Source organism: Indicator indicator, chromosome 3 (genome assembly GCF_027791375.1).
Source record: "Indicator indicator isolate 239-I01 chromosome 3, UM_Iind_1.1, whole genome shotgun sequence".
NCBI lineage: Eukaryota > Metazoa > Chordata > Aves > Piciformes > Indicatoridae > Indicator > Indicator indicator.
The window spans coordinates 3,965,975-3,993,360 of record NC_072012.1 but is presented as its reverse complement, the minus strand read 5'-3'; the positions used below and the strand labels follow the sequence as shown (position 1 = coordinate 3,993,360).

General features: G+C 42.3%; 1 protein-coding gene across 2 annotated transcripts in view; it reads right to left on the bottom strand.

The window, feature by feature from the left end:
- Positions 1–27,147, bottom strand: part of OSBPL8 (oxysterol binding protein like 8) — a 63,717-nt gene extending 36,570 nt beyond the window's left edge. Inside the window, exons 1-2 of one of the 2 annotated variants that reach the window (XM_054399418.1) lie at positions 27,010–27,147; positions 1,369–1,439 (exon numbers count right to left, since the gene is read on the bottom strand). In XM_054399418.1, the coding sequence (XP_054255393.1) occupies positions 1,369–1,439; positions 27,010–27,100 (162 nt within the window). In that variant the 5' untranslated portion in view covers positions 27,101–27,147. Of the gene's footprint in view, positions 1–1,368; positions 1,440–10,490; positions 10,633–27,009 lie in introns of those variants that run through there. The other variant, XM_054399417.1, reaches the window with a different exon arrangement.
- Between the last annotated feature and the right edge of the window lie 239 nt (positions 27,148–27,386).

The window sequence follows — 27,386 nt, the reverse complement described above, 5'->3', positions numbered from 1 at the left end:
GACAGACAGCTCTGCAGTGCTAACCTTGCAGCAAAGTGCTATGCTAAAAGCTGCAGGCATAGAAACAGAATTGTCAGGGTTGGAAGGGACCTCAAGGATCAGCCAGTTCCAACTCCCCTGCCATGGGCAGGGACACCTCACACTACAGCAGGTTGCTCACAGCCACATCCAGCCTGGCTGCAAAACCCTCCAGGGATGAGGCTTCCACCACCTCCCTGGGCAACCTCTTCCAGTGTCTCACCACCCTCATGGGGAAGAATTTCTTCCTAACATCCAATCTGAATCTACCCTGTGTTCAACCTTAGGTCCTCTCCTTCCCTTATAGGGCAGCCCATGCCAGCTGTGTCCTGACAATCTGTTTAAGGATCTGCCACATCTGCCTCTGTAAAAAGCAGTGGACATTCTAGCAGAAACAAACAAAATTTAAAATCCCACAGCTGAGTAATTTAAACTCTTTAAACTCTATCCTGTAGCAATGCCTGAATAAGAAAAACAAATGATCTTGGCTACTTCTTTCAGTGATCAAAACCCCCTCTACAAAGGGTAGTCTTTCCTTCCTTAAAGTATTGAAGGGAAAGATTCCTGTTTTATGAGATACCAAACTGAAAATATTTTTTTCCTGAAATTCCACATTCTAAATACATAAAAATCACTAGATTTAAAATATATATATATGAAAAAAATCAGTGCACTGACATGACAGACAATTTTGCTGACCAAAATGTTCATGCACTTCAAGAGTTACAACAGGTCAAGAAATAAAGAAGGTTGCATCAGAGTGGCCTATACAACATCCTAAAATTGACACCTTCTATAACTGTAAGCTGCAAATATAGAATGATTTCACAGAATCACAAAATGTCAGGGGCTGGAAGGGACCTTGAAAGATCATCCAGTCTAACCCCCCTGCCAGAGCAGGATCACCTCCACCAGATTATACAGGGATGCATCCAGGTGAGTCTTAAATATCTCCAGAGAGGGAGACTCCACAACCACCCTGAGCAGCCTGTTCCAGTGTTCTGTCACTCTCATAGAGAAATAATTCTTCCTCCTGTTTCCATGGAACTTCCTATGCCTCAACTTCCACCCACTGCCCCTTGTGCTGTCATTGGGCATCACCCAGCAGAGCCTGGCTCCAGCCTCTTGGCAGTAAGAAGACTTCATGTTTCATCTTCACTCATTTGTATTGTAGATCTTGTGATGTCATGCTGAGAACTCTGTTAACAAAATCCCTTTAATCTTTATCTGTTGCTGAATCTGAAGAGCAGTTCTCAAGATTACCCACAACAGAAGGTGCATACATTTGCATTTAGTTCAAAATGCAGAACTCCTTTGCACACTGGCAGACTAAGAGGCTGATCTCCTTACCTTGCTTTTTGACATAGAATGTGCTGCATCCTCTTTACTCTGTGACACATCCTCCTTCCCCTTGTCAAAACCTTAAAGAAAAAAAAGACAGCACTGTTGCAAATGATTTGGAGACACGAACATGTTATATGAGCTAGCCTTTGAAACATGTTTAGGAATTGTGTTCAGCACAGGAAGGTGCAAATTGGATTTTCAAACAACATATGCAGGCCAGCCCATCCCATCAGCTAAAAACATAGCAGCTACTGAAATGCAAACTAATGCAATGCTCACTAAGAGACAGCAGCAATCCACTACACTTGGATAGTGCTGCACCTGATCCAATAACCTGATGAATTGTAAATACAGTCTGTAACCTCTTGTCCCTCTTCTCACTGTCCCTCATCTGCATACAGGCATGCACTGGGCAGAACACTAAATAAAGCCTTTTCTTGGCTTGTTCAGAAATAATTGCAATTGCAAATACCACCTACAAGAAAGCAAATCTAAACCACAGATGAAGATCACCAGTCAGTTGTTTGGGTTTTTTTTAGCAAGAAGGTGGAAAAGGTTGCTTATGTCAGCCTTGAATTTATACTTTCCACTTCACATTGCGTAAGTATAACTACAAGGTTTATATTAAACATCACTGAAATCCCACATTTGTCATCTGTGAGTGACTCACAGTGCAAACCCCTTTCTCAGTGTCCAAAGAGCCAAGTGAGGCAATGGCTATAGCCTATAAATATGTGACAATAGGAAGGAGAATCACAGCTGGCATTAGTGCTGCTGTGCAGCTGCTATCTGCTAGAGAACATACCCTGAGAAACAAGCATCCTCCTAAAGAAAAATTATCTGCTCTCTTTACAAGAGACAGAACACCTCAGCCATCCATTGTATTTGAAAAGGTTGGTGGTAGCCTAAAGCTTTTATAAACAGTAATAAAACAAACTGTGCCATGGATTTATAGGTAAATATGTGGAGAAACACAAAGTCATAGGTGAATTTCAGGAACAATCCAGGCAGCTGAAAAGCTTTGCATGGCTCCCACAGCGGAACCCTAGAGCTTCAGCTCACAGAGGGCACAGCACCAGCAGGTCAACTGCATAAATGGACACCAAAAGCTCCTCTGAGCTTCCCTTTGAACATACTCTGAACTTTGCAATAGAAATTGGTACTCAGGTGTCTAAAATGAAAGGATTTATCAGAGACAGTTTGACTGAACATTGTTCAGGGGAGCATGAGTAGAAGAATTGCTAGTGACTCCTTGCAGCAGCATTGAACAGTTTGTTCACAGTAGGATTATTTTTATCTCTTCCTTTTTTTTTTTTTATTTAGTGTGTTCAGCCTTCAACAACTTTCCATACCCAGAAACTCTAAGACAGAAATAATTTATCTATCACACACAAATCTTGGGAAATTTCACTTAGTTGTAGAGGAAATAGGTTGGTCTTCAGGTTACATGAGAAGTCTGAGATTCCTCTTAGTTTTGGGCTTGTAATCAGTCTTTTGGAGGTTTTTTTATTTTTTTTCTGATTTACTAAGTTTTGCAGAGATTCTTTTTTAAGATGAGATTTTAAAATCTTATATGCTGTACATTTCACGTTGATATTTCATGTTTACACAAAGTAAACCTTACATGCCTGTAAATAAACCTTTACAGAAGCTCCTCTGTGCAGAGTTCATGAAACCTTTCTCTTCTGAAATTCTTCCAACACATCTGTGATGGGTTTGTGCAGCTAATGAAAACTGATAGTGCAGAATACTATTAGACCACAGGGAAGAAGTACATAGATAGGCAGAAGATTTGCAAAAGAGCAAGTCATGATTCAGAGGCCAGAAGCCAAGCTTCCTATGTAACACCAAATAGGAAAGCACACTTTGTACAGCATTAAGTCAGTCAGTGTTGGAACAAAACAAAGGTTGCTTCAAGCCTTAGAGGACAGGACCTGCCTTAGTTCACTGAGAAGTTGATGCCAGTTTTAGGCAGTCACACACCAGAACAGTAGTAATGAGGTTTTTTCCCTCACCCCTATATCCAAAAGAAATCATAGAATGGCTTAGGTTGGAGGGTACCTTAGAGAACACCTATTTGAAAATCCCTCACTAGGAACCAAGTTCCACTGAAAATGTAATGCAGGAATTTTCTAGTGGGTTTTCCATTTTTACTTATTAATAGGCACATACAGAGAACTCAACGATGAGAATAAACAAAGATGTGTTGAGTCAGGATTGCTCTTGGAGAATAGCAGCTGTAATTCACAGCTTGCTTACTAATGCACAAGAGCTTGAAGGGCTTCACACATCCTTACCTAACAAACCTATATTTCTGTTTTCATAAACAAGAGCAGAAATGAAATCAAAGAACTACTCCGTGCCAGAGCATCAGACCGGAGGACCAAAGTTCCCTCATGTTTCCACGGATTTCATCTCCTTGGCTCCAGTGCCTCCAGTCTGAGAGCTGTGTGTGCTTGCTGATTGATAAACAATCCCTACTCACATGCACAGCAAAGGGCTGTCTGACAGGTCTGCCAGTGAACCCAAGTCAGTGTGCTGCAAGAAACACCTTGCACTGCTCCATCTTGGTCTGTGACAAAACCCAATGGGTGAGCTTCACATCCTACACCACCCCACTTGTAACCTCCCTCTCTGTAGAGGGAATAAGCTCGTTTGGAATGCAGGCACAGAAGGGTTTGGGTTTTTTCAACATACATGGGAGCAGGTGTTGATCTGTTAAAGAGTGGGAGGGCTCTGCAGAGGGACCTTGACAGACTGGACAGATGGGCAGAGTCCAACAGGATGGCATTCAACAAGTCCAAGTCCCAGGTGCTGCACTTTGGCCACAACAACCCCAAGCAGTGCTACAGGCTGGGGTCAGAGCAGCTTGAGAGCAGCCAGGCAGAGAGGGACCTGGGGGTGCTGGGCGACAGCAGCTGGACATGAGCCAGCAGTGTGCCCAGGTGGCCAAGAGAGCCAATGGCATCCTGGCCTGCATCAGGAATAGTGTGGCCAGCAGGAGCAGGGAAGTTATTCTGCCCTGTGCTCAGCACTGAATAGACAATACCTTGAGTACTGTGTCCAGTTGTGGACTCCTCTGTACTATGAGGGTCACAGAGCACTGGAACAGGCTGCCCAGAGAGGTTGTGGAGTCTCCTTCTCTGGAGACTTTCCAGACATATCTGGATGTGTTCCTGTGTGACCTGTACTAGATTCTGTGGTCCTGCTCTGGCAGGGGGGTTGGACTTGATGATCTATTTGGGTCCCTTCCTCAATTTAAGAGGAAGTATCTCAATTGAGATACTTGAATGCATCCAGAGAAGGGCAACAAGGCTGGGAGAGGTTTTGAGCACAGCCCTGTGAGGAGAGGCTGAGGGAGCTGGGGGTGTTTAGCCTGGAGAAGAGGAGGCTCAGGGCAGACCTCATTGCTGTCTACAACTACCTGAAGGGAGGTTGTAGCCAGGTGGGGGTTGGTCTTTTCTCCCAGGCAACCAGCAGCAGAACAAGAGGACACAGTCTCAGGCTGTGCCAGGGGAAGTTTAGGCTGGCGGTGAGGAGAAAGTTCTTCCCAGAAAGAGTAATTGTCCCTTGGAATGTGCTGCCCAGGTAGGTGGTGGAGTCAGCATCCCTGGAGGTGTTCAAAAAAGGATTGGATGTGGCACTTGGAGCCATGGTTTAGTTAGTCATGAGGTGCTGGGTGATAGGTTGGACTTGATGATCTCTCTGGTCTTTTCCAACCTGGTTGAGTCTATGATTCTACATTTTAGTACATGGAGAGAAAATAAATCACAATCCAGCAGCTGATCCAGGCACACACTCATCCACTCTGAGGATGTCTTCAAGTGAGCCTCTACTGAGGCAGAGGAGAGCTGAGTACCATAAGCAGTTATACTACTTCTAACAAGCACAGTTTGAAATTAATATCTGCAGGGAGGCTTGCACTGAAATATCACAAAAAGCTATATAGGAGTCCAAGCTGAGGGTGATACACACTTTGCTATGGAAATCCTTAGTCAAGGAAACACCACCACCACAATTACATTCACAGAATCAACCATAAGAAATACTGTTTGTTCCCTTCCTGCTATCAGTTACAAATTTCTCTATGGATTTCTGACAAAGACAACATCAAAGCCAAGAAAGCTGTGCCTCTAAATGATGCTTTGTGTGGCTGCTGTTTTTTTTTTTTCCAGTTTTGTTCACCCTAGAGGTACTGAAAATTGCACCACAAGAAGTCACTGATTCAGTGACTGGAGCAGAGACTGCCAGGGCATGAGAGGCTAGAGGCAGAGTCTAACAAAAAGAATGTTTCAAGCATTTCAGTGTTTGTCAAGAGTGGGTTTGGGCTTCATATTTAAGCTTAACTTGCTGTTTTCCATCCTGTAATTCAATCAGGAACTCTCCAACAATACAACCTGAGCTCACATTTCACAGTGTAGAAATTCAGGTGTTGAAGATGCAGTTCCTTTTGCAACTTCCTCTCTGTTACAATTTGGGTATCATTTTCTACCTGAAATCCTGAAAGCGATCTTCAAAGTTAGGAGACAGCAAAAAAGTGCTGTTTGAACCAACCTTCAGAGCTCTCAATATCAAGCCACTTGGAGATTTAAAACACTTACAAATTTAATTTAAACACAAGCTGCAGCCTCCAAAGCAGTTCCAGACATCAGAGGCTGTGTTTAGAGCAACACTAAGTCTCAGCAGGCTTTCTCCCAGTGCAACATTCCTTGTCTTGGCATCACAAAGCTCTGAAGGCTGATCCCAGCCCCAATGCAGTCAGCCACAGTTTACATTATGACCTTTGAAGCCAAGGGAAACTGTCCATTAGCACCTTCCTACTGTGAGCACTGGGCATATGCTTCCAAAACAAGCAGGTAGAAATCTCTCTGAGTTTTCAGACAGGTTGTGGAACTGGAACAACTAGAACTCTGTACACTCTGCATGTCAACTAAATAAAAATCAAACAGTGCTTTTGCAGTGACTGAGGTGGAATACACAGTGGATACCACAAAAGAAAACACTAGAAATCCTCCAAAACATCACCTTCAACAAAAAAATGAGAAGCATATATATTGTAAGATGATTGCTAAAGAACCTTTAGGTTAAAAACTGTGGCATGTTAAACCCAAATTGTTTAGTGAAGGGATTTCAAGTGTGAAGCATTAGATGGGTTTAATTCTTTACAGTCACACTTCCAATCTGTCCCTTCAATCAATCTTGAGGGAAGGGAAAAAAAAAAAAGAAACCAACCACGTCACACCTCCTACATCTCAAGTACTGGTTTGGTACCTCTCCACAAATACCATCTGCAATTAAGAGTACCTGAGAAAAACACATTAGAAAAAAATAAAAAGTTACTTTTTAATGTCAGCTCTCTTTCATCCAGCAGAAATAATTACTATCCATTAGAAGCTTTTTCATTTCCAACAAAAAGAACAGCCAGAAAAAAAAAACCCAAACCAACAAAACTCAATGCAATGCATGAAAAGGTCACAAATGGCAAGCCAACAATATCATCACCAGCTTCCAAATGGAGAGCAAGGAACAGACTGAGTTGATTACTGGTGTGCAAATGTGAAGAACAAAATATAAAGCTGAAAAAAACTCATGCTTCTAGAAGAGTCATGAGCTGTACTTACTGGAAGATATCCATACTGGAGTTATATAATGAACAAGGTTGAACACAAGGAAAAATCTTTTTAAAGAATTGAACCCAGGAGCCAATAGTCTTTTAAACTGACTAGTTTCCAAAAGCTTTCTAACAACCAGTTTTAAGAAAATAATCTAGTTACTAATTCAGACTCCTCCATGGATTTTGAAACAGAAGTAGTCAGAAAAACAGGATCAGAGGATGTTATGGGTTGGAAGAGACCTTCCATCAAGTCCAAGCCCCCTGCCAGAGCAGGACCATAGAAGCTAGTGCAGGTCACACAGGAACACATCCAGATGGGGCTTGAAAGTCTCCAGAGAAGAAGACTCCACAACCTCTCAGGGCAGCCTGTTCCAGTGCTCTGTGACCCTCCCAGTAGAGAAATTCCTCCTCATGTTGAGGTGGAACCTCCTGTGCTGGAGTTTCTATCCATTGCCCCTTGTTCTATCACAGGGTGCAAGTGAGCAGAGCCTGTCCCCTCCCTCTTGACCCCCAGCCCTCGGATATTTATAAATATTTATTAAATCCCCTCTCAGTCTTCTCTTCTCCAGACTAAACAGCCTCAGGTCTCTCAGCCTCTCCTCACCAGGCAGTGTTCCAGTCCTTTCATCATCCTTGTAGCTCTCCATTGGACTCTCTCCAGCAGATCCCTGTTCCTGTTGAACTGGGGAGCCCAGAACTGGATGCAATATTCCAGGTGAGGTCTCAGCAGGGCAGAATAGAGGGGGAGGAGAACCTCCCTGGATCCACTGGACACACTCCTCTGAATGCACCCCAGGATCCCATTGGCCTTCTTGGCCACAAGGGCACGTTGCTGACCCAAGCAAAGTCCCTTTCTGTGTTTCATCAGACATCTTTGCTATTACAAACAGTATATAAAACAAAGAATAATAACCAAAATTAGTCCTTACTGCAACTATACATGAGTATGTTATAGACAGGAAATAGTTATTCCTTTCTTAAAACAAATAGCAAGAGTATACCTTGCAGCATGTTAATATTTAAAATTCTTCAGCTAGAGGAAAGATTCCAAAAGATCAAACATTTTTAGTTGGATCTTTACACTATTTGTTAAAATCAAAAACTGGTTTCCATTTGTTCTGCTCATTAGGAAGTCATTCACTATCAACTTATGGACAGCAAACAGTTTTAATGTAGAATTCTATACAGGAACAAACTAATATAGGCTGGGCAGTGACCTGCTTGAGAGCAGCCCTGAAGCAAAGGACTTGGGGGTGCTGGGGGATGAGAAGCTCAACAGGAGCCAGCAGTGAGCACTTGCAGCCCAGAGAGCCAACCAGAGCCTGGGCTGCAGCAAGAGAAGTGTGGCCAGCAGGGCCAGGGAGGGGATTCTCCCCCTCTGCTCCACTCTGCTGAGACCACACCTGGAGTACTGCGTCCAGTTCTGGAGCCTCTATTACAAGAAGGATCTGGAGGTGCTGGAAGGTGTCCAGAGAAGGGCCATGAGGATGATCAGAGGGCTGGGAGCACCTCTCTTGTGAGGACAGACTGAGAGAGTTGGGGCTGTTGAGTCTGGAGAAGAGAAGACTCCCAGGAGACCTTCTTGTGGCCCTCCAGTACCTGAAGGGGGCTACAAGAAAGCTGGGGAGGGACTTTCTAGGGTGTCAGGGAGTGATAGGAGTGGGGGGAATGGATCCAAGCTAGAGGAGGGGAGATTCAGATTGGATGTCAAGAAGAAGTTTTTCCCCATGAGGGTGGTTGGAACACTGGAAGAGGTTGCTGAGGGAGGTGGTGGAAGCCTCATCCCTGGAGGTTTCTGCAGCCAGGCTGGATGTGGCTGTGAACAACCTGCTGTAGTGTGAGGTGTCCCTGCCCATGGCAGGGGGTTGGAACTGGATTGTCCCTGGGGTCCCTTCCAACCCTGACAGTTCTGTGATTCCATTCTTAACAGGAAAGGAATCCTTTTTTGTTTCAGTAATTCCCAGATTACAGGCCTTTCAGAGAAGCAGGATCTGTCTAGTTGCCAACTCCACGCTTTCAGGCTTTGAGATGTTTATTTTCCAAGCAGCTTGAATAAAACTATGCAGTACATTCTTGGTAGCCTGCTAATCATTCCATGAAATAGAGTGAAAGGAAATATTATAGGGTAAAATATGAAGTTTAATAGAGTGTGGTGTCCCAAGCAAGTGCCCCCACCCATCTGAGGCTGAACACGATGCTCCAGTGATTCTGCAAACCAGGAGCAGACAGTGATGCAGGCATCTCCCTCATCATCAGCCTTCAGTCTTTGCACCCCAACTATTTCCATGGTTTCAGAGCTAGGATTTACAAATTCAATGAGCCACTCTGCAGAGGGCATACAAGAAAATGTGGAAACTGTTTCACTTGCAAACCATCCTTGTGGCCCCCTGGGACTACACAACCAAGAGCATATGTGCACATGCATGAGATAAATCACACACCCAGAGTAACCCTGCTAAAAAGGTACAATTTCTACAGTGTCCCCTTTGAGAGGGTGACCTTGTAACACATTTTCAAGCATCAGAGTTTCCTGATGTAAACTGCTGAAATTGAGGTACCTATATCAGAAGTACCTATTATGGACCATTAAACTCTGGAAATGAATTTCAGTATTCCAGTATTGAATCTCAGGAGACAAAGAGTATGAGCAAAACAAGATTCAGGCTCTGTCTGCTGTGAAATGCCTTGACAAATCTTGCAGGACAGAGTTCAGCAAGGCTGTGCTTTTAGCCTTAACTCATTCTATGTCAAAGCACAGATAAACACAGAGATTCTTTAGCAGTTATAGCCAAATTAAAACCTTCTGACTGCACCTTACAGTTTTAAAGCAAGTCCTTTGTGTGCCTGGGGAGTGTAAAGCACAAGGGAGGAAAGCATTTATAAACAGGGTTACAAAACTTGGGTGATAAAAGCCTTAACGACCAAAACAAACATTCCAGTAAGTACCAAGTATACAGGTCTTTTAAAGAGGGATTTGCTGTGGTGTAAGCTAACTCACTTGCTTGCCTACCTGCAAATCTTGCCACAACAGAGCTACTAATCAAATGCAAACAAGCAATATCCTTTCTGATTTCTACATGTACATGACTTTCACTCAGGCTAAAAGATGTACAGAAGAAAATATTCTGATTTCTACCAACAGCTCAGTACATTACTTTCAGTCAGGATGAAAAATATATAGGAGAAAATATTCTTTCTGATTTCTACCAACCTCTCAGTACATTACTTTCACTCAGGCTGAAAGATGTACAGAAGAAAATATTCTGATTTCTACCAACATCTCAGTACATTACTTTCATTGAGGCTGAAAAATACATAGGAGAAAATATCCTTTCTGATTTCTACCAACAGCTCAGTACATGACTTTCAGTCAGGCTGAAAAATGTACAGGAGAAAATATTCTTTCTAATTTCTACCAACATCTCAGTACATTACTTTCATTCAAGCTGAAAAGTGTACAGCAGAAGATCTAGTTTCCATCTCACATTTTAAGAAACATAAGAGCAAAACAAACCTGGTAAAGCAGGAGAGAATTCATTATATCCTCCAAAGGAAGCATTCCGGACAAGCTTTCGGCCATCGGCTCTTGGGGAAAACACAGATGAAATCCCAGCACATGAAGAAAACCTACGTCGCACTGGCCCCTCTTCCTTCATCAGTTAAGGTGTTTGTGTAAGGATTATGTTCTTTGTGAGAGCTGGTTAGCATTAGCTGCTTGAAACAAGAGTGTTGCAGTAACTGCCTTTTACCTCACATTCTGATGAGTAAGATATAAAAAGGAAAGAAAAAAAACCAACCCCACCACCAAGCGAAGGGCACACATGAAAAATGCAGCGAAGAGACAGAGGCTGCCAAATCAGCAGCGAGCCAAGCAACGTTATACTTCTCTCATCAAACCCATTAGGATGCTTAAAGCAGAATGGCTTTGTTTCAGCTTCTCTTTTCCACAAACACCTCATTTTTTTTTTTTTTTTTTTTTACATCTCAGTCTTAGTCCTATTTATCTGTGCTTTTTGAGCACACAAAAACGGCAATCGTTTAGGTTTTAAGGACTGCTTACGTCAGTTCTTTCTCCTGTTAAGTCTTTCAAGTTCCACATTTATACTTCACAAAAGGCAACCCATGAGCTATGTGGCTTCTCTACTTGATGTTGTGGTACACCCCAAGAATGTGAAAAGGGAGCCAATGTTTTGCAGTACACAGCTACATTGAACTCTCCTGTTTAGGCACCTACCTAACTGATTTTCAAACAACTGATTGCAATGGCTTCTACATCTTCAACTCTTATTTTTTTTTAATTTAAAGGCAGATTTTTGTTTCTTCTCTACTCTGCTGTATTTATGTATACAAACCAGACTCACTCCTAGAAGAGCTGTGCAAAATAAGCTCAAAACCCCTGTATCCTTTTATTATTGATGCTTCAAATATTTCATGCAATGAACAGAACACTCAAATGAACCAACTTGAATTTTAAATATCAAAAACAATCCCAAAGATTTATACTGGTCTAGAAACCAGCTGATCCAAGATGCTCTTGCTGATAGTTACCACAATAAAGTCAAGTAAGCTCCCTCTAACCTCCTTCATCCACTGATCACTAGATTCACTGCTTCTCTGCCCTGGTGACTAACATGCATGGCCACCCTCTTCAGAGGTAGATTTTCCTTCCCATTTGGTGCTTCTCTGTTGATTCCACTTTCCTCACCACACCCTATTTCTGACAAAACCCATTTTGAAATCTACTCTGTTGGCTGGAAAGCAGAAAAATAAAAGACACTAAAAGCTGGCTTGAAACTAAGAACTTGTGTTCTCTCTCACTTCGTACCAGAGATCTCTTTTCCTTAAAAGTGAAATGTGTCCCACAAGTGAAATAAACAGTGTAAATGTAATTTATCCTCAAACAATACTGTTTAGTCTAGCTCTTATGCCAATAACTGTACTGTTTCAGTTCACACTGGCTCAAGGATAATACAGTAGACTGAAGTATTTTATAACCTCTATAAAGTTGTTGACTGTGCAGAGTGTATGTGCAACAGTAGCTAGAGATACACACACTGAGACATGCAGAAAACACCAAAAAAATTCATTTTTCTGATTATGAGGTACAGGAACCTCCAGGATTCTATGAATGACTAGAAAGAACTTCACACCTCCTAACAGACTAATGCCGTAATGCATGCCAAGGAAAAAAGATGTAACTGAAAAAAACCCCCAAACAACCAACAAATATGAGCCAGCAGTAGAAATCATTTGATGTGATATGTAATTGTCACTTCTTCTGTACAAGAAGTGAAAAACTCTATTCAGTTTAGCACAAGGTTGGAGGAGAAACTGGCTGATCATTTATTGGGCCTGTCTCCATTTATCTATTACTGCATCTCATGCTTCCCTCAGCTGAAGTAGTCCTTTCCCCAGATGTCCCAGAAGGAACAAAAACAGCATATGAAAAACTGAAGGAGTGGAATGCTGGAGCGACAAGGAAGAAATAAAAGGAGGGAGAACACCACTTGTTTGGATTGTTTTGTTTTGTTTTAAGAGCAAAGAAAAACACAGGTCTAAATGACTTCTCCAAATCCATCTTTCGAACTACAAAACAGGGCAACTACCTTGGGTCCAAATATCTTCAGATTATGTTTTTCCTTTTTTTCTCATTAAAACCAAGACAAAGAAAAAAAGCTTCCCTTACACACAGAAGGAATTGTATCCTCTCATTACAGACCTATCTTGCCCAGTTAATGGGTCTGTTATCTCATCTTTCAGAGTCAGGGCTATGACCCTGCCTGGGAACACTCTGCTGACACTGGTATCAGGACGTTTCCATATCTTGTACCAGAACAGCAGAGTCGCAACAGCCTAATGGGAGGCTACACCACCAACCACCTGCACCACTCTGTCTGCATCTACCTCCAGCTGCTGTGCCTGCCAGTTCTGGAGTCAACACTACCAGGTTCTTCCACAACAGCCTTCTCTGCCTCTTTATGGTCATGTTACTAAAAAGCAGTTAGACATCCAGTTGCTTGAGGAAACAATTTATCCTGGAGGGTTTCCCTTCTTTCTCTCTGTGCCCTCGGAGGTATCTTGACACTGGTCATGCAGCCAAACTAAAGGGGAACAGATTAAAAATCTTCCTCCTTCTTAAGCCCTTAATTTTGAAATGAAACTTAAATCTTTGATTAGATAAAATTAAGAATTTCAAATCAGATAATGTTAGCTTTCTCCCAACAAAGGAAGCTGTTATCTGGGTGTTCTGATTAAGTACCTTCTGCTTTAAGTCAACAGCAATATAAAGAGAGGCAGACTCTGTGCCTGCTGGACAAAAATATGACTCTCTTAACACACAAAAAGGGGGAAAAGAAAAACATCTAAATTGACTCTCTCATCTCCTCCCAAGTCATCTTCAAATGCTATTGAAATCTGCAGCAATAAAAAACTGCATGGTTTAGCTGTAGAAATTCACTAGTTCTCCACTTTCTCAGCAGCTTAAAATTTATTATGCCTGCTAAAACTTGCAGGCATACATGAAGTATATGTTCCACAGTGTGATTCTAAGCTGAAGTTTATTGTCACTCTTGAGTATCAGCCTGCATAATTAAAGGAGTTTCTGTTCTCCACATACTCAGCACACAATGCTCTTAAAGTCTTTTAATTCCTTGCAATAAATTTGATGCCTGAAAGGACACAGAAGTACTTTTGAGTAGCCAACTACTTTTAATTGTATGGGCTTTTATTTGTATGTTCTACACCTGACAACCAAAGTGTGCACTTCATTAGCTACCACATAATCAGCCACACCCAAAGTAAATAAATTAAAAAAAAAAAATCTCTCATCTTCTACCCTCCCCCCAAAAAAATTCAGACAGAATGGGTCAGTCTACTGATAAAAACAGAATTGCAATCATTCATCAGGTGATCTTGGCCTAATGTTCCAGGAAGCCTTCTATCCTTCTGATAGCAGTTCTCAGTGCCTTCATAGTTGATGTACATAAAAAAATGCACTAAGGTACACATCTTGGAATTTTACACCATTTCAAAACGCTCACAAATAGAGCCTAGCTAGGGCCAAGTCCAACTGCAGAGCTGCATGAACAGGAAAGCATCTGCACTCTAGTGTAAAATGCATCCAGTGTCTGCCACTGTATCTGTACATGGAAAATAAGATTCCTCATAATAAAAGCTCAGTACTTCATGAAAGCAAGCACTAGATTAACTATGCCAGTGAAAGGGAAACAGTCTCCTAGGGGGCAAGGGGAAGAATCCATTCTGAGTCAATCTGCTTGTGGTGGGTTGAAAATTCCCCCCCAACATTAAATTTGCCAGAGCAGCTCAGTTGGAAGCAGATGGAAGCTGTATTTACAAGCAAAACTGGAATCTACAATGGAATGCAATGAATATGTACAAAATATACAATATTTACAGGGATTTACAATTGATGAACAGCACAAGGACTCCCCTGCCAAAGACCAGGGCAAGCTAATAGCTTCTCTCTCCCTGCACCCCCTTGCCCCCCTGTACACAAAAGGGACAAGAGAAAGGAGCAGAGAGATGTTTTGTTAGACTTAGCCAAAACAATGCAGCCAAGGTCAAGCAGAAGCCAGTTAGCATCTCCCAGCCTGAAGAAGCTAAAAGAGAGATTGTTTTGGTACAACTACTTTAAGTCCCTTCTCTCTCCAATGAGAATGTTTAGAACTGTCATTATTTTCCTTCTCACACCCAAGAGTAATTTTATTTACATTTTACCACTTTCTGTTCAAGATCTGTGAAAAAATTTTAAAGGCATAGCCTCAAACTACCACACTACTGAAGGTATCTTTAAAGGAGGAAAACTCATCTGTTGTATTCCATTTTCTAAAGGGCAGAATGCACTTCTCATATTGGCTACTGTGTCAGGGCTTCTGAAATGCTGCCTGAAAAATAAATCATAATCCCATGCATGAGACATTCTTACAGGCTACTGCCTGGAGGAAAACTTAAAGCTCAGTGTCCAAAACAAAGATGAATAGAAGACACATGCAATTCCAACAGCACATGAACACTTCTGACAAAGCCTGGGTTTGGGTTTAGAACATTTCCCCAGCTGAAACGTGTTTACAGCTGCAGAAAAGTATAGGCTCATCCCAAAAAGATTTCTCTGTATTGTACAGGTGTGAATTCCAAGTGTGAAAGTTGAACTCAAATCTAATCTGTTCTGACCTATCCTGCCAAGGAATTTTGTATCTAATAATCCTTTTCACAGATTCAGAAGTTCCAAATAATGAACACTTTGAATTAAATGACTAAGGTTTAAAATAATGAACACAAACTGATATTGATGTAATAGTAGATCTAAAAATCTATCTAATGACATAATGTAAGAAAATACTCTTTTTCCCTTAAAGATATACAAGTGAAAGCCAAACCCCTCTTAAACCTGAACTCTGTGGAAGCTAAAGGGAGGAAGGAAAACTGACTGTGTAGCAGAGAAAGCAGAAGCCTTTTAGACTTGCCATTCAAGTCTGACAATAATTTGCCCTGACATCTTGACAACACTACGTTTTCCAGTAGAATTCTCCTCCTAGCCCAACAAAAGGTCAGAAATAATTCTCTACATGCAGTACACACTTTTCAGCACACAAAAAACAGCATAAAAGGAAGCTGCTAGACTCTCATGCCCATAAATTAGTTTTATCCCACACCTGATGTCTGCACATAAACTTCCATTTTTTTCCTCTAAGAAAAAGGCTACAAAAGATAATACTTGCCTTCAGACACCAAGATTTGATTAAAACAAAACAAAACAAAAGATATCTGAACGAGAAGGCTACAAGTTGTGCTGGCAGTTTGCTGTGGCAAGTTTCTTTCACCCAGTAGTCTTCTAGTCTCTGGTATTTCCAAGTTGAGTGCACTTTAGCTGAGGAGTAATTTCAGCAGCACACCTGAGAGTGGTGATGAATGAACAGCAAGGCTCCCAGTGCCCCACTGGCAAACCCTGCTTGGCTGTACCTCCTCACTAGCCAACACTCCTGCTCAGCTCCTCCCACCCAAAGTAAACAGGCTTGCTCACTGCTAGGGCTTCAACAGCATTCATCTCAGCCTTTATTAAATCCTCAAGGTCACAGTTCATGTCCAAGTAGGCCAGCTCTGCAGAGATTGTCATGGAGAAAGAACTTGCTTAAAAAGCTTCACAGTAATAGCCCTGCTGTGCCTTTCACACCCAGCCCCACGCTTTCACGAAGCTGTAACCCACAGAACGAGGCATACATGCAGTTTACCAAAGCCACAAACAAAGGGTGTGGTAGCATTTCAGAAATGGCAGGTTTTAATAAACACAGAGAGGAATGTGCCAGAGCATACATTACAGTAAGAAAGAAGGAGGTCAGCATAACAGAGTCAGGAGACTAACCGCACACAGTAGAATTTAAAATGTTTCACAAGAAATTCTGTCTGGCAATACAAGCTCTGAGTAGATTATTTAGGGGTCAAACTCCTTCCTTGATTACTATGACCAGAACCTACCTCACAGCACATTGGAGACAAATGCAACTAAAGCTATTCCAAACAAGCCATGCATTTTGAGGAACCAAAGCTTCATCTCCATGAGATATGCATCATGACAAAACTTACAAGTGGCCACCTGTGTCACTGGGGTCAGGTCCCTGCAGCAGTACAACAGGTATTGACCTAAAGAACCACCAGTCTGTGTGGCTCCTGTACACTGCTGACGACAAAATACTCAGCATCAAAAGGATAAGGTAAGACAAATTCAAAACACCTCCCAAGAATGCAGCAAGACTCTCCAGGTGCAAGACCTCACAAGGCTTGATGCAGAATTTCCATGCACCAGGAGAGTGCTAACATTTTTCCAAGACATTAGACATATTTAGTCTACAGAGCAGGTGCCTGACTTCAGCAGTCTACTCTGCCTGGATGTACAGAGTAAAGTCAAAGGAAATGAGGAGAAAACCAGAAATCATTATCAAACATTAGATATAAGCCAAGTGCCCAGGTAAAGCCTGATTTGGAACGAGACAGATCAACAAGATTTTACCATCTACAAGCCAAGCACCATTATCAGAAAGAAATATTAATACACTGAAAGAGGTAGCTGAAAGAAAAGCAGAAGCTGATAGTTAAGTAATGACTGGTACTGTAGAAGCAGAGTTACAACCCCCTCTGTGCTCAGCATCTGCTGTATCATGGGCAGGCAGGATTTCTCTCTCCAGCTCCAAGGCACCTCTCCACTGTGGCTTCAGTTTTGCACTCCCCACATGAACAAACAAGCCCCCAGCTGACATCTTGGAAGAAATCTGGCCAAAGCACTAAAGCCAAGTGCCCATCTCAGGAAGATAAAAAGCTTTGAGTTCACTTACATGGGGGCTGCATCTTTCCTTCCACTTGACCACAGAAATCTGTCTTTCCCTGAGAGCTGGTAAAAAGACATTCATGTTGTACCTCCAGAACTTCTTGAATGCTGGCCACCAGCAGCCAGAAGAAGGATGATGAGAATCTGGAGCTGCTGACATTTACTGCTGCCTGGTCAAACAAAACTTGGTGCTGCTGCTGTCAGTTAAACCAAACACCTGAAGCAATGTTTTTTAAAAGCTGAAAGTTGTACAGGTCTACAACAAACCACCTTCAACTTGTTAGCTGCCTCAGGTGGATAGTAACGTCCAGGTCTTGTGTTTTCTTAGTTACTGTGGCTCCAGAGTCAGCTCATCCCTTCAATGGGTAGTAAGTGTTCTTTAGCACCTACTGATTTAAAACCATCCATTTTCCTCTCTCCATCTTCTCTCACATGGCAAAAAAGTTTGTATTTTCTCCCCACATGCAGTGCCCTATGGATTAAAATTCTAGCATGTTCTTTAGACATTTAATCCAGGATGTCAGACATCCAGGATGGTTAGGGGAGTGGAGCATGTGCCCTATGAAGAGAGGCTGAGAGTGCTGGGGCTTTTTAGTCTGGAGAAGAGAAGGCTGAGAGGGGATTTAATACATGTTTATAAATATCTGAGGGCTGAAGGTGTCAAGAGGGAAGGGACAGGCTCTGCTCAATTCCACCCTGGGATAGGACAAGGGGCAATGGATAGAAACTCCAGCACAGGAGGTTCCACCTCAACATGAGGAGGAACTTCTCCACTGTGAGGGTCCCAGAGCACTGGAACAGGCTGCCCAGGGAGGTTGTGGAGTCTCCTTCTCTGGAGACTTTCAGGACCCACCTGGATGTGTTCCTGTGTGACCTGTGCTGGATTGTATGGTCCTGCTCTGGCAGGGGGTTGGACTTGATGATCTTCAAAAGTCCCTTCCAACCCCTACCATCTTATGATCCTATGATAATCCAGAGCAAATAGCATTTAGCATAAGCTCAGCTCTGCCAAAAATGTCCTTACTCTCCCTCAAAATCAGCTTCACCTCCTCCTTTCTGCTATTGTGATTATCATAGTATAGATCTGTATCACAGTATAGATCTATAATTCCGCTTCCACTGTCATTCAATCTCCCTTCCCCTAAGCTACTTCTGTTTCTCAGTCACACAACACAGAATACATTTTCATCACAGTACAAACTGAATTAACAACTGCTACTTTTCTACTGGAAAGGGGGGGGCAGATTTTGTTCCTTAGTTCACCATTAAGCTCCTTCTGAGCACATACTTCCCCTGCTTACCTGTATTTAACAAGCTGACTGGAAAAAAAAAAAAAAAAAAAGAAAGAAAGAAAGAAAACCCCAACAAACAAACAAAAACCCACCAAAAGCCCCAACCAAACAAAACAACAAAAAAACCCAAAAAACAAACAATAAAAAAGAACAGGAAAAAAGAAAATAAAAGCAGCAAGAAGTTGTTAGTTCAGCTCAAAAATGAACATTACTGTAAAATATCTCCTCGGTCTTCACCCTAGCATGCTTTTCCCAGATACTCCTCACATTTTTGCCCCATCTGCAGCTGAATGCTTTGAATAATGATAGGAAAAGTACTGAGGGCTGATGCAGCTATGTTTGTTTGCACAGGTCACTGCTACCCATACACAGAGATCAGAGCTCCAAAATCTTAATGCATCACCTACTGAGCTCCTAGCCTGAAAGTATCAAATGTAATACTGGCAACACAAGCAACACTGCTATTTGCTCCTCTTAAAGTCTGGATGATGCTCTACTTAGGATTACCTGCAAATTATTACTATCTTAACTAGATTTCCTTCTTTACCACCAGTACAGCTTATTTAAGCATTTATGATGTTTTCAGGAAAAGTAAAACACAAACCAAAAAGAGGTTTGTATGTTAGAAAACACTGGAATCCCTTTCTAAGGAGGCTTAGAAATTTTTTCATACATTTTAAGTGATTACTATAGCTACATAAATCTATTTTATCAAATCAATAAAGCAGTGTCCTGATTCAATATTGAGTGAACAAGATATACAAGAATCCAATTTACCAGAGATAATTTGTGTAACAAAATAAACAGCTTAGACCAGCAAGCAGAGTTCTGCTCTACAGCTTCTGAAAACAGTCTTGGACTCTGTATTTTCTGTGTTCATTTTTTATCTGTAATAAAATAGTTTTGTCAATGATTTCCTTTTTGCCACATGTAGCTAGATTAAAAAAAAAAAAAACACAAACCCAGCAAAACCCCAAAAATAAGTTTGATGAAGGTTTAGTAGTTTGCCAATTAATGCTTGATAATATTTTCAACTACAGAATGCAAACAGAAAATGAGCTATATTGATATAGTTCAATCTATGTGTGAACAGCTAGAGCTGGAGAATATTATAGCTGTCCTAAAACCTCTATGCACTAAAAGAAAAAAAAAAAAAGGAGAGAAAAAACCATCAGGGTGTATTAGCAAGGCCACACTACCTCACTAGAGAGTCTAAAAAGACACCATGCCACAAAAGCCAGGCTTTACAGCAGAAACTAACTCCCCTAAACCCATTAAAGTTTCCATCAAAAGCCTACTGAATTATTCAGCTCCAATTCCAAGTCTGACAATTCTAAATGAAATATTTAGCAAAGCAGCAGTATGGTCATTTAGTGTGTTCAAGGCATGGAGAATGAGAAAGGTTTCATTGCCTAGCAGGCAAGGCAGAAGAAAACCAACAATGATCTGAACCAGAAGGCAACATTAATGTGCAATTCACAGCACTGGCCACAAAAATGATCAGGAGGTTGGAAAAACTCTGCTATAAGACAGCTGAGAGAGCTGGGGCTGTTCAGCCTGCAGAAGAGAAGGGAGATGTAATAGCAGCTTTCCAGTACCTGAAGGGGGCTACAAGAAGGCTGGAGACTGTTTGCAAAGGTCTGCAGTGACAGGGCAAGAGGCAATGGCTTCAAACTACAGCAGAGCAGATTTAGATTGGATGTTAGAAGGAAGTTCTTTACTATAAGAGTGGTGGAACACTGGAACAGGTTGCCCAGGGAGGTAGCTCTGGCCCCATCCCTGGAGATACTCAAGGTGAGACTCAACAAGGCTCTGGACAACCCGATCCAGGTGAGGATGTCCCTGCTGACTACAGAGGGGGTTGGACTACATGACCTTTGGAGGTCCCTTCCAACCCAAAACATTCTATGATTCGTAAGTTTGAGACAGATCTAATTTGGCAGAAGTTACAAAAGGATAATTAAACTTCAAAAGTTAGAACTGATGACTGTAGGTGGGAAAAAGTAAGATTTCTTTCAGAAAGGTTGATCTTGCAAATCTTTATCACTGTTTGATTGCTGTTCCCCCGGTTCGGGGGCCACTGGGTGACGAATGGTGCATGAACCCTGTGGTCATACAGCAAAGAGATTCCAGAAATGCAGAGAATCTCAGAAGTCCTTTATTATAGCATTGTAGAATTCCCCAGCATTACAGAGTCTTAGAGTGTCCTTAACAGAAGTAGTCCTGGAAACCCTTAACAGACAAAGCAGCTAACAGAAGTCCTGAGCATATCCCTAGCAGCATCCCTACACCGAAGCCCTAACCAGAAGTAGCTCACCTACAGAAGCAGAAGTCCCCAGCTGCCCTAAACCCCTCAAACTCCATTATAGCTCAGAGTGGCTGGTTTTGACACTCTGTCATCAACCACTTAACCAATAAAACCCAGCCACATAGATAAGCTACAATCTTTTCCCAATAAGAGATGCCAGTGTGTCAAGGAGGTGGCTTCTGCAGCATGTTCCAATCCAAGGGTGCCAACGTGAGGCTGTTGTTCTGGGCACCCATGGAATGTGATTGTTTTGCTCTAGGCAGCCTGCTAAGGAACTGGTCAGCCAAGGAATCCTGCACTCTGCATGTGGCCAGCAGTTGCCCTCAGAACAGTGGCTGCAACATTTTGATCGTTCCAAGCTCCATTTGAGCGAGCTGTTCAGTGACAGTCTAAAAACCACTTTTGAAACACATATGATGAAAAGCAAAGGAAAACCAGTAAAAATGATCAAGATCAACTCAATGTGGAGCTGGCTCAAGGCCACTTTCACAAGGAGTTATGATGCTGAGAAGCTCCATAATCCTTTATGCAGTCAAGGTTAGGGCTCCCGCAAAAAGTTCAACTGATGGTTTTCTAGAAATGGTGGCTCCACAAAGAACGTTAAAGGTTGTCAAGTTAACTTTGTACCTTTGCTAAATGCTTTCCTGGATGCAAAAAACCTAGCTTTTAGGTTTGACACCTCTTGAGCCTCAACACATTCAAGTGTTACCAGCTCCTGCACTAGATGCCACTTGGATTTTAGTATTCTCCAATTCTCTTCGCTGGCATTTGGAGGCTTGACAAATTTATTTTATAGAACCAATTGTAACTGCAGTGTTCTGAGCAGGATTGTCTTGTTCTGACTCTCTGATTAACTAGTTGAGAGGCAAGGTAGAAATAAATTAAATCCAAAATAATTAAAATTACAAGTATATGTCAGGACCCATGCTATACACAGTGGAGGTAGGCTGTCAGTATTAAATATCTGAAGTGGCTACTTTAACTGGTGAGCATAATAAGCAAGCATAATTCCCACCATCAGTTTTTTTCCTAACACTTTTTTTATTAAACATGCTTGCTGAAGCTTTCTATGGAAGCAAGTCTGACCTGCACACCTTTAAAGGCCAGTCTGCAGCCTACAAGTCAAGCTCATGCCTCTAGCCTCTGAACAAAGGACAGCATATCTTGAAATTTTAAAATACCAGGCAAAATAAGAAAGTGCAAATTCCTCCTGCAAACATTATACAGAACAATGACAGTGTAAACAGGCTTCAGTTGAACAATCACCAGACTGTGCTGCCAGATCAAGCTGTATTCTACACTTGTAAAACAGATCTGTACTGACTCCTAAAAAGAAGATCCCTAACTCTGGCTCAGATGATTATCAGGATGATTTTAGGATATCAGGTAGTGATAGGACTAGGGGGAATGGAATAAAGCTGGAAGTGGGGAGATTCAGGCTGGATGTGAGGAAGAAGTTCTTCCTCATGAGAGTGGTGAGAGCCTGGAATGGGTTGTCCAGGGAGGTGGTTGAGGCCCCATCCCTGGAGGTGTTTAAGGCCAGGCTGGATGAGGCTCTGGCCAGCCTGCTGTAGTGTGAGGTGTCCCTGCCCATGGCAGGGGGGTTGGAACTGGCTGATCCTTGTGGTCCCTTCCAACCCTGACTGATTCTATGACTCTATGATATACCAAGTTCCACCTCACAGGAGCGCATTGTGTTTGGCAGAGCTGGAGTAAATTCTCCACAAAACATCTTTCTAGCACTGTGTTTTGCAGTGCTGCAGCAAAGTGTTGGTTACACAGCAGTGTTTTGGCTACTGCCAAGCCAAGCACCCAGGCTGTGCTCTTCCAGCATCTACCCCGCAGCAGTAGGCTGAGAGGTGGCCAGACCTTGGGAGGGGACCCATCTGGGCCAGCTGACCCAACCTGAGCAAAGGGGTGCTCCATGCCATATGAGGTCAACTCAGAGAGAAAAGCCAGGTGTGTCAGTGTGAGCTGAAATTCCCCCCACACCAACAATAACCAGGCTAGCTCAGTCTGGAAGCGAATGCAAGCTGTATTTACAAGCAGATCTACAATCTATGATGAAATGCAATGAATCTGTACAAATATACAAAATTCACAACATTTACAAATATGTACAATCAACAGAAAAAGCACAACCAAGCTCCCTTTGCTTCCCCCCAAAGGGGACCTTTCCCAAGGGGCCTCTCTCCCAGGGGCTTCCTCTCCCAGACCCCCCTGGCAGAAAGCAGTTAGTTAGGTAGAAGCAAAGAGGATTGTTAGCTTAGCTTGCCAAGGTCAGTGTGTTATCTTCAGCCAGAAGAGAAGAAGAAACAGCAGCCAGACAGCCCAGCAAGTTGCCCTGACTGCAGACTGCAGACTCCCCACTTTGTTTTGAGTAAAAGTTCTTAAACATTTCTATCCATCCAATGGAAGTGTTTAGAACAATCATTATTTTGCTTTCTTACACCCAATAGTGACTTATTTACACTCTTCAGCTTTCTCTGCTTGAACTTTGAGAAGAAACATTAAAGAGACAGTTTCAAACCATCACACCAGGTCAAAGAAGGAAGCGTGGGGCCACTTGTTGCTGGTGTCTGTCCTCTGGAGCAGCCGCTATGCTTATCAAAACCCTGCTTCCTGGGGAGCAGCCAAATGTCACCTGCTGAGGGGAAGTAGAGAGTAACATCTTTGTTTGCTCTCACTCCTGCACACAGCCTTCACTTTGGCTGTGCATCCTATTCAACTGCTTCTATCTTGACTCATGGGCCTTCGGTTATACTTTCCCTCCCCCTGTCCCTCTAAGAAGGGGAGCGATAGAACAGCTTTGGTGGGCATCTGGCCCCCAGCCAGGGCCAAACCACCACAAGGAGTAAAAGGAGCAATGAGGGAAGCAGTCATATTTTAAACTAAGGAACAAAGTACAGGACAATGTAAGCTTTCTGAAATCCAGAGCTAGTTGTGTAAGTTAGAACCCAGTAGCTATACATAGAAGGGTTTAAAAGAACAAATTACTTACCACTTACAGCTTCATAATGACATGGTACATGCCTCCAAATAGGAAGTCAATGCCCAAACAGATGTTAAGACATTGACCTCCACTCCTTCCTCATATTAAGCCTCAAGCTGACATCTACTTTTAATCCAATTAATAATATTTGTAGTTAAGATACAAGCAGAAGACAAATGAAGCTTGTTTCACCAGATTTTCTAAGTGCATGCCAAAGAATCCAGCACACATGGTGGTATTTCCCCACTAACACCAAAGTGCTGGCTGCTCCAAAGACTGCCTCTTCACAGGCTTTTCTGTTTCATTCCAACTAGTTTATTTTTAGCCACAAGCTCTATACAAAGCTTGCTTTGCCACACAGGCTCTTTTGTTCAGGCAGCAGGAAACAAACTTACATAACGGTGGCCAAACAGCATCCAACAGCATCCAACTGTCAATGGCAAAAGCCACGTTCCTTTATATATGTTTAGTCAGTTTTTAGTAGACTATATCACACATTTTTCTGGTTTGATTTTCTTGTCTTGTGCCAGGTATGTTTTTGAATTGCTTATTTACATTACCTACCTCCTAAGGATGCGTTCAGGTGCCAGCAGCTAAGAATATCTCCACTTAGTTCACTGTAAATACCTTCAAGTCCTACTTCAAAACATTTCCTACATTGCTGCACATTTTCTTTGTACAATACCACAGGCATATTGTACAGATTTCAATTACAACAGTCAGCCTGGAGTACTCTGTAACTTTAAAATCTGTTATTCTTTTTATTTCTCAGGCTTGCACAGCATTCTTTTTCCCCTATCTAACAAGCTTGCATTATCACCAGCACCATAATTTCCCTCTAGGAGTAATTATCTCAGAAGAACCACTCAACTCTATAGTTGGGTCAACCACCTCCCTAAAATTCAAACCTACACCTCCCAAGCTGCAGATAACCTAGAAGTTAGTAAATTAAAGGTTACTGGAGCCTAGCCTACATCACACCTCCTCACTACTAAAACTGACTCCAAGCCAAATTCATTGGTTCATGAAACTACAGACACTTTAATAGTAGCATTGCTGGAAGACTACGTCAGTGATGACTGATGCTAAAAGAAGACAGAGACACATTTAACCAGCTTAAAAATCACTTGTATAAGCCCTGAAATAATCAGAGGAAAACCAGAAGATACAATATCTGCAGTCTGACATAGCACAATCAAGTCAGAGTGCTTTTCCATCCTCTTTTAAATGACTTTCCTATGAGTGAAAGCCCTCAAAAAAGCTCAACAGTTTGACTTCATAAACTAGTTGGGATAGGAGCATTTGAAAAAAGACTTGACTAAAATAACCCAAATTTTCCTTCATCATAGTAAAAATCACAAACAAGTTACATATTCTACAGAAAGTAATTCCAGACCAGCAAGAGAGAATATGAACTGACTTCGAAAACGTATCAGAACTAGCAGTGGGTAGCACTGAAAAGACTTCCATAATAATTCTCAAGTAGACTACCTAATTCAACACAGAAACAACTACCTTCAGTTTCAAAGCCTTTTTTTCCCCCTCTTTTTATCTGAATGGTTATGAATAGAAAAATAGGAAAATGATTCAAGTACCTGACAAACTGCCTTTATGACCATCAAGATAAAGCAAAGTAAGGGGAGGCTCAGCTCACACCTAAAACCATCAAGAACATTACTGAAGGCAAGAACTAAAGGAAGTACAGATGAGTGGAATGTCTTCCAAGGAGATTAATTTGAGAAGTCTGAAGTTTTCACTAACAACTGCACACACTGTAACAAAGATGACTAATCACAGCCTAGGCAATAAGGCAACAGAACTCATTTCAAAAGCAAACAAGCACACAGAGAGCTTTGGTTTTGCTTTTTGGTTTTGATTTTTTTAAAACAGACTAACAATGTACCAGGTCTGCTGATGAGCTTCATTTTGCATCCAGTCACATGCTTTCACATGGGTCCACTGAGAGTCTGTTTTAAACAGGCATATCAAGGCAGAGGGGACTGTTTGAAAGGTGGCAAAAACTAGTGCTGAGATTTCCCCTGCCCCTTTCCTAAAGGGAAGGATCTTTCAGTAGAAGTAATTTTAAATGATCATTACACAAAAGTTCCAGTCTTAGGTGGTGTATTGTAACACTTCTGAGTAAAGTCACAACTTAAATACCTGAGACATGACTGACTACAAACAGAGAGTGGTCAGGCAGAAAGGGACCTGGGGGTGCTGGGTGACAGCAGCTGAACATGAGCCAGCAGCGTGGCCAGGTGGCCAAGAAGGCCAATGGCATCCTGGCCTGCATCAGGAATAGTGTGGCCAGCAGGAGCAAGGAAATCATTCTGTCCCTGTACTCAGCACTGCTTAGGCCACACCTAGGGTACTGTGTCCAGTTCTGGGCTCCTCAATTTAAGAAGGACATTGAGATGCTGGAACGTGTCCAGAGAAGGGCAGCGAGGCTGGGGAGGGGTCTGGAGCACAGCCCTGTGAGGAGAGGCTGAGGGAGCTGGGGGTGTTTAGCCTGGAGAAGAGGAACATCAGGGGAAACCTTTTTGCTCTCTACAACTACCTGAAGGGAGGTTGTAGCCAGGTGGGGGTTGGGCTCTTCTCCCAGGCAACCAGTGACAGAACAAGAGGACACAGTCTCAAGCTGTGCCAGCAGGGGTTTAGGCTGGAGGTGAGGAAGAAATTCTTCATAGAAAGAGAGATTGGCTATTGGAATGGCCTGCCTGGGGAGGTGGTAGAGTGACTGTCCCTGAAAGTGTTTAAAAACAGACTGGATGAGGCACTTAGTGCTATGGTTTAGTTGATTAGATGGTGTTGGGTGATAGGTTGGGCTTGATGATCTCGAAGGTCTTTTCCAACCTGGTTGATTCTGTGGTTCACCACCACATGGACTGTTCTCCCACAAATCATAGCATGCTCTAATGAACCACATGATACATTTTTTTTCTGTTTCAGATCAGCAAATAAGCTGCACACAGTATTTCAATATACTTTCTTCCTTACCTCTTTATTGTGAACGGCAGTGGTTTTGAACTAACATTTGGAACGGGGATTTAAATGCCAGGATTTAAGTTCTTTAAAACCTCTGTAAAAATAGCTTTGTCTTACCATGGCTATGGGCAGTTCCTGGGCTGAGAGATGGCTGGAGTAACTCTTTGGTTGGAGTAGAATAGGCTTCTTTTCCCTGTCGCTGGCTCATTTTTCCTGGAGTTAAAAGCTGTGATTCATCACTGTTTGTTACCACTGCTGAAACACAAAATAGATGCTCATTCATTAAGTGCTTGTGCCTAGATGTCTATTAGCAACTTCATTGCCATTTAGTAAACTGTTAGTTTAAATGCTGTCAGGTGAAATTTTCCTTCTAGAAAACAAGGATTTTGAACCAGACATTTCATTTGGAGGGGATGGCAGTAAGAAGCAAACAAGATTGGTCTAAGACATGGGGCAGAAAGTCAAAACTAGGAGGAGGTAGGAAAGGCTGAACA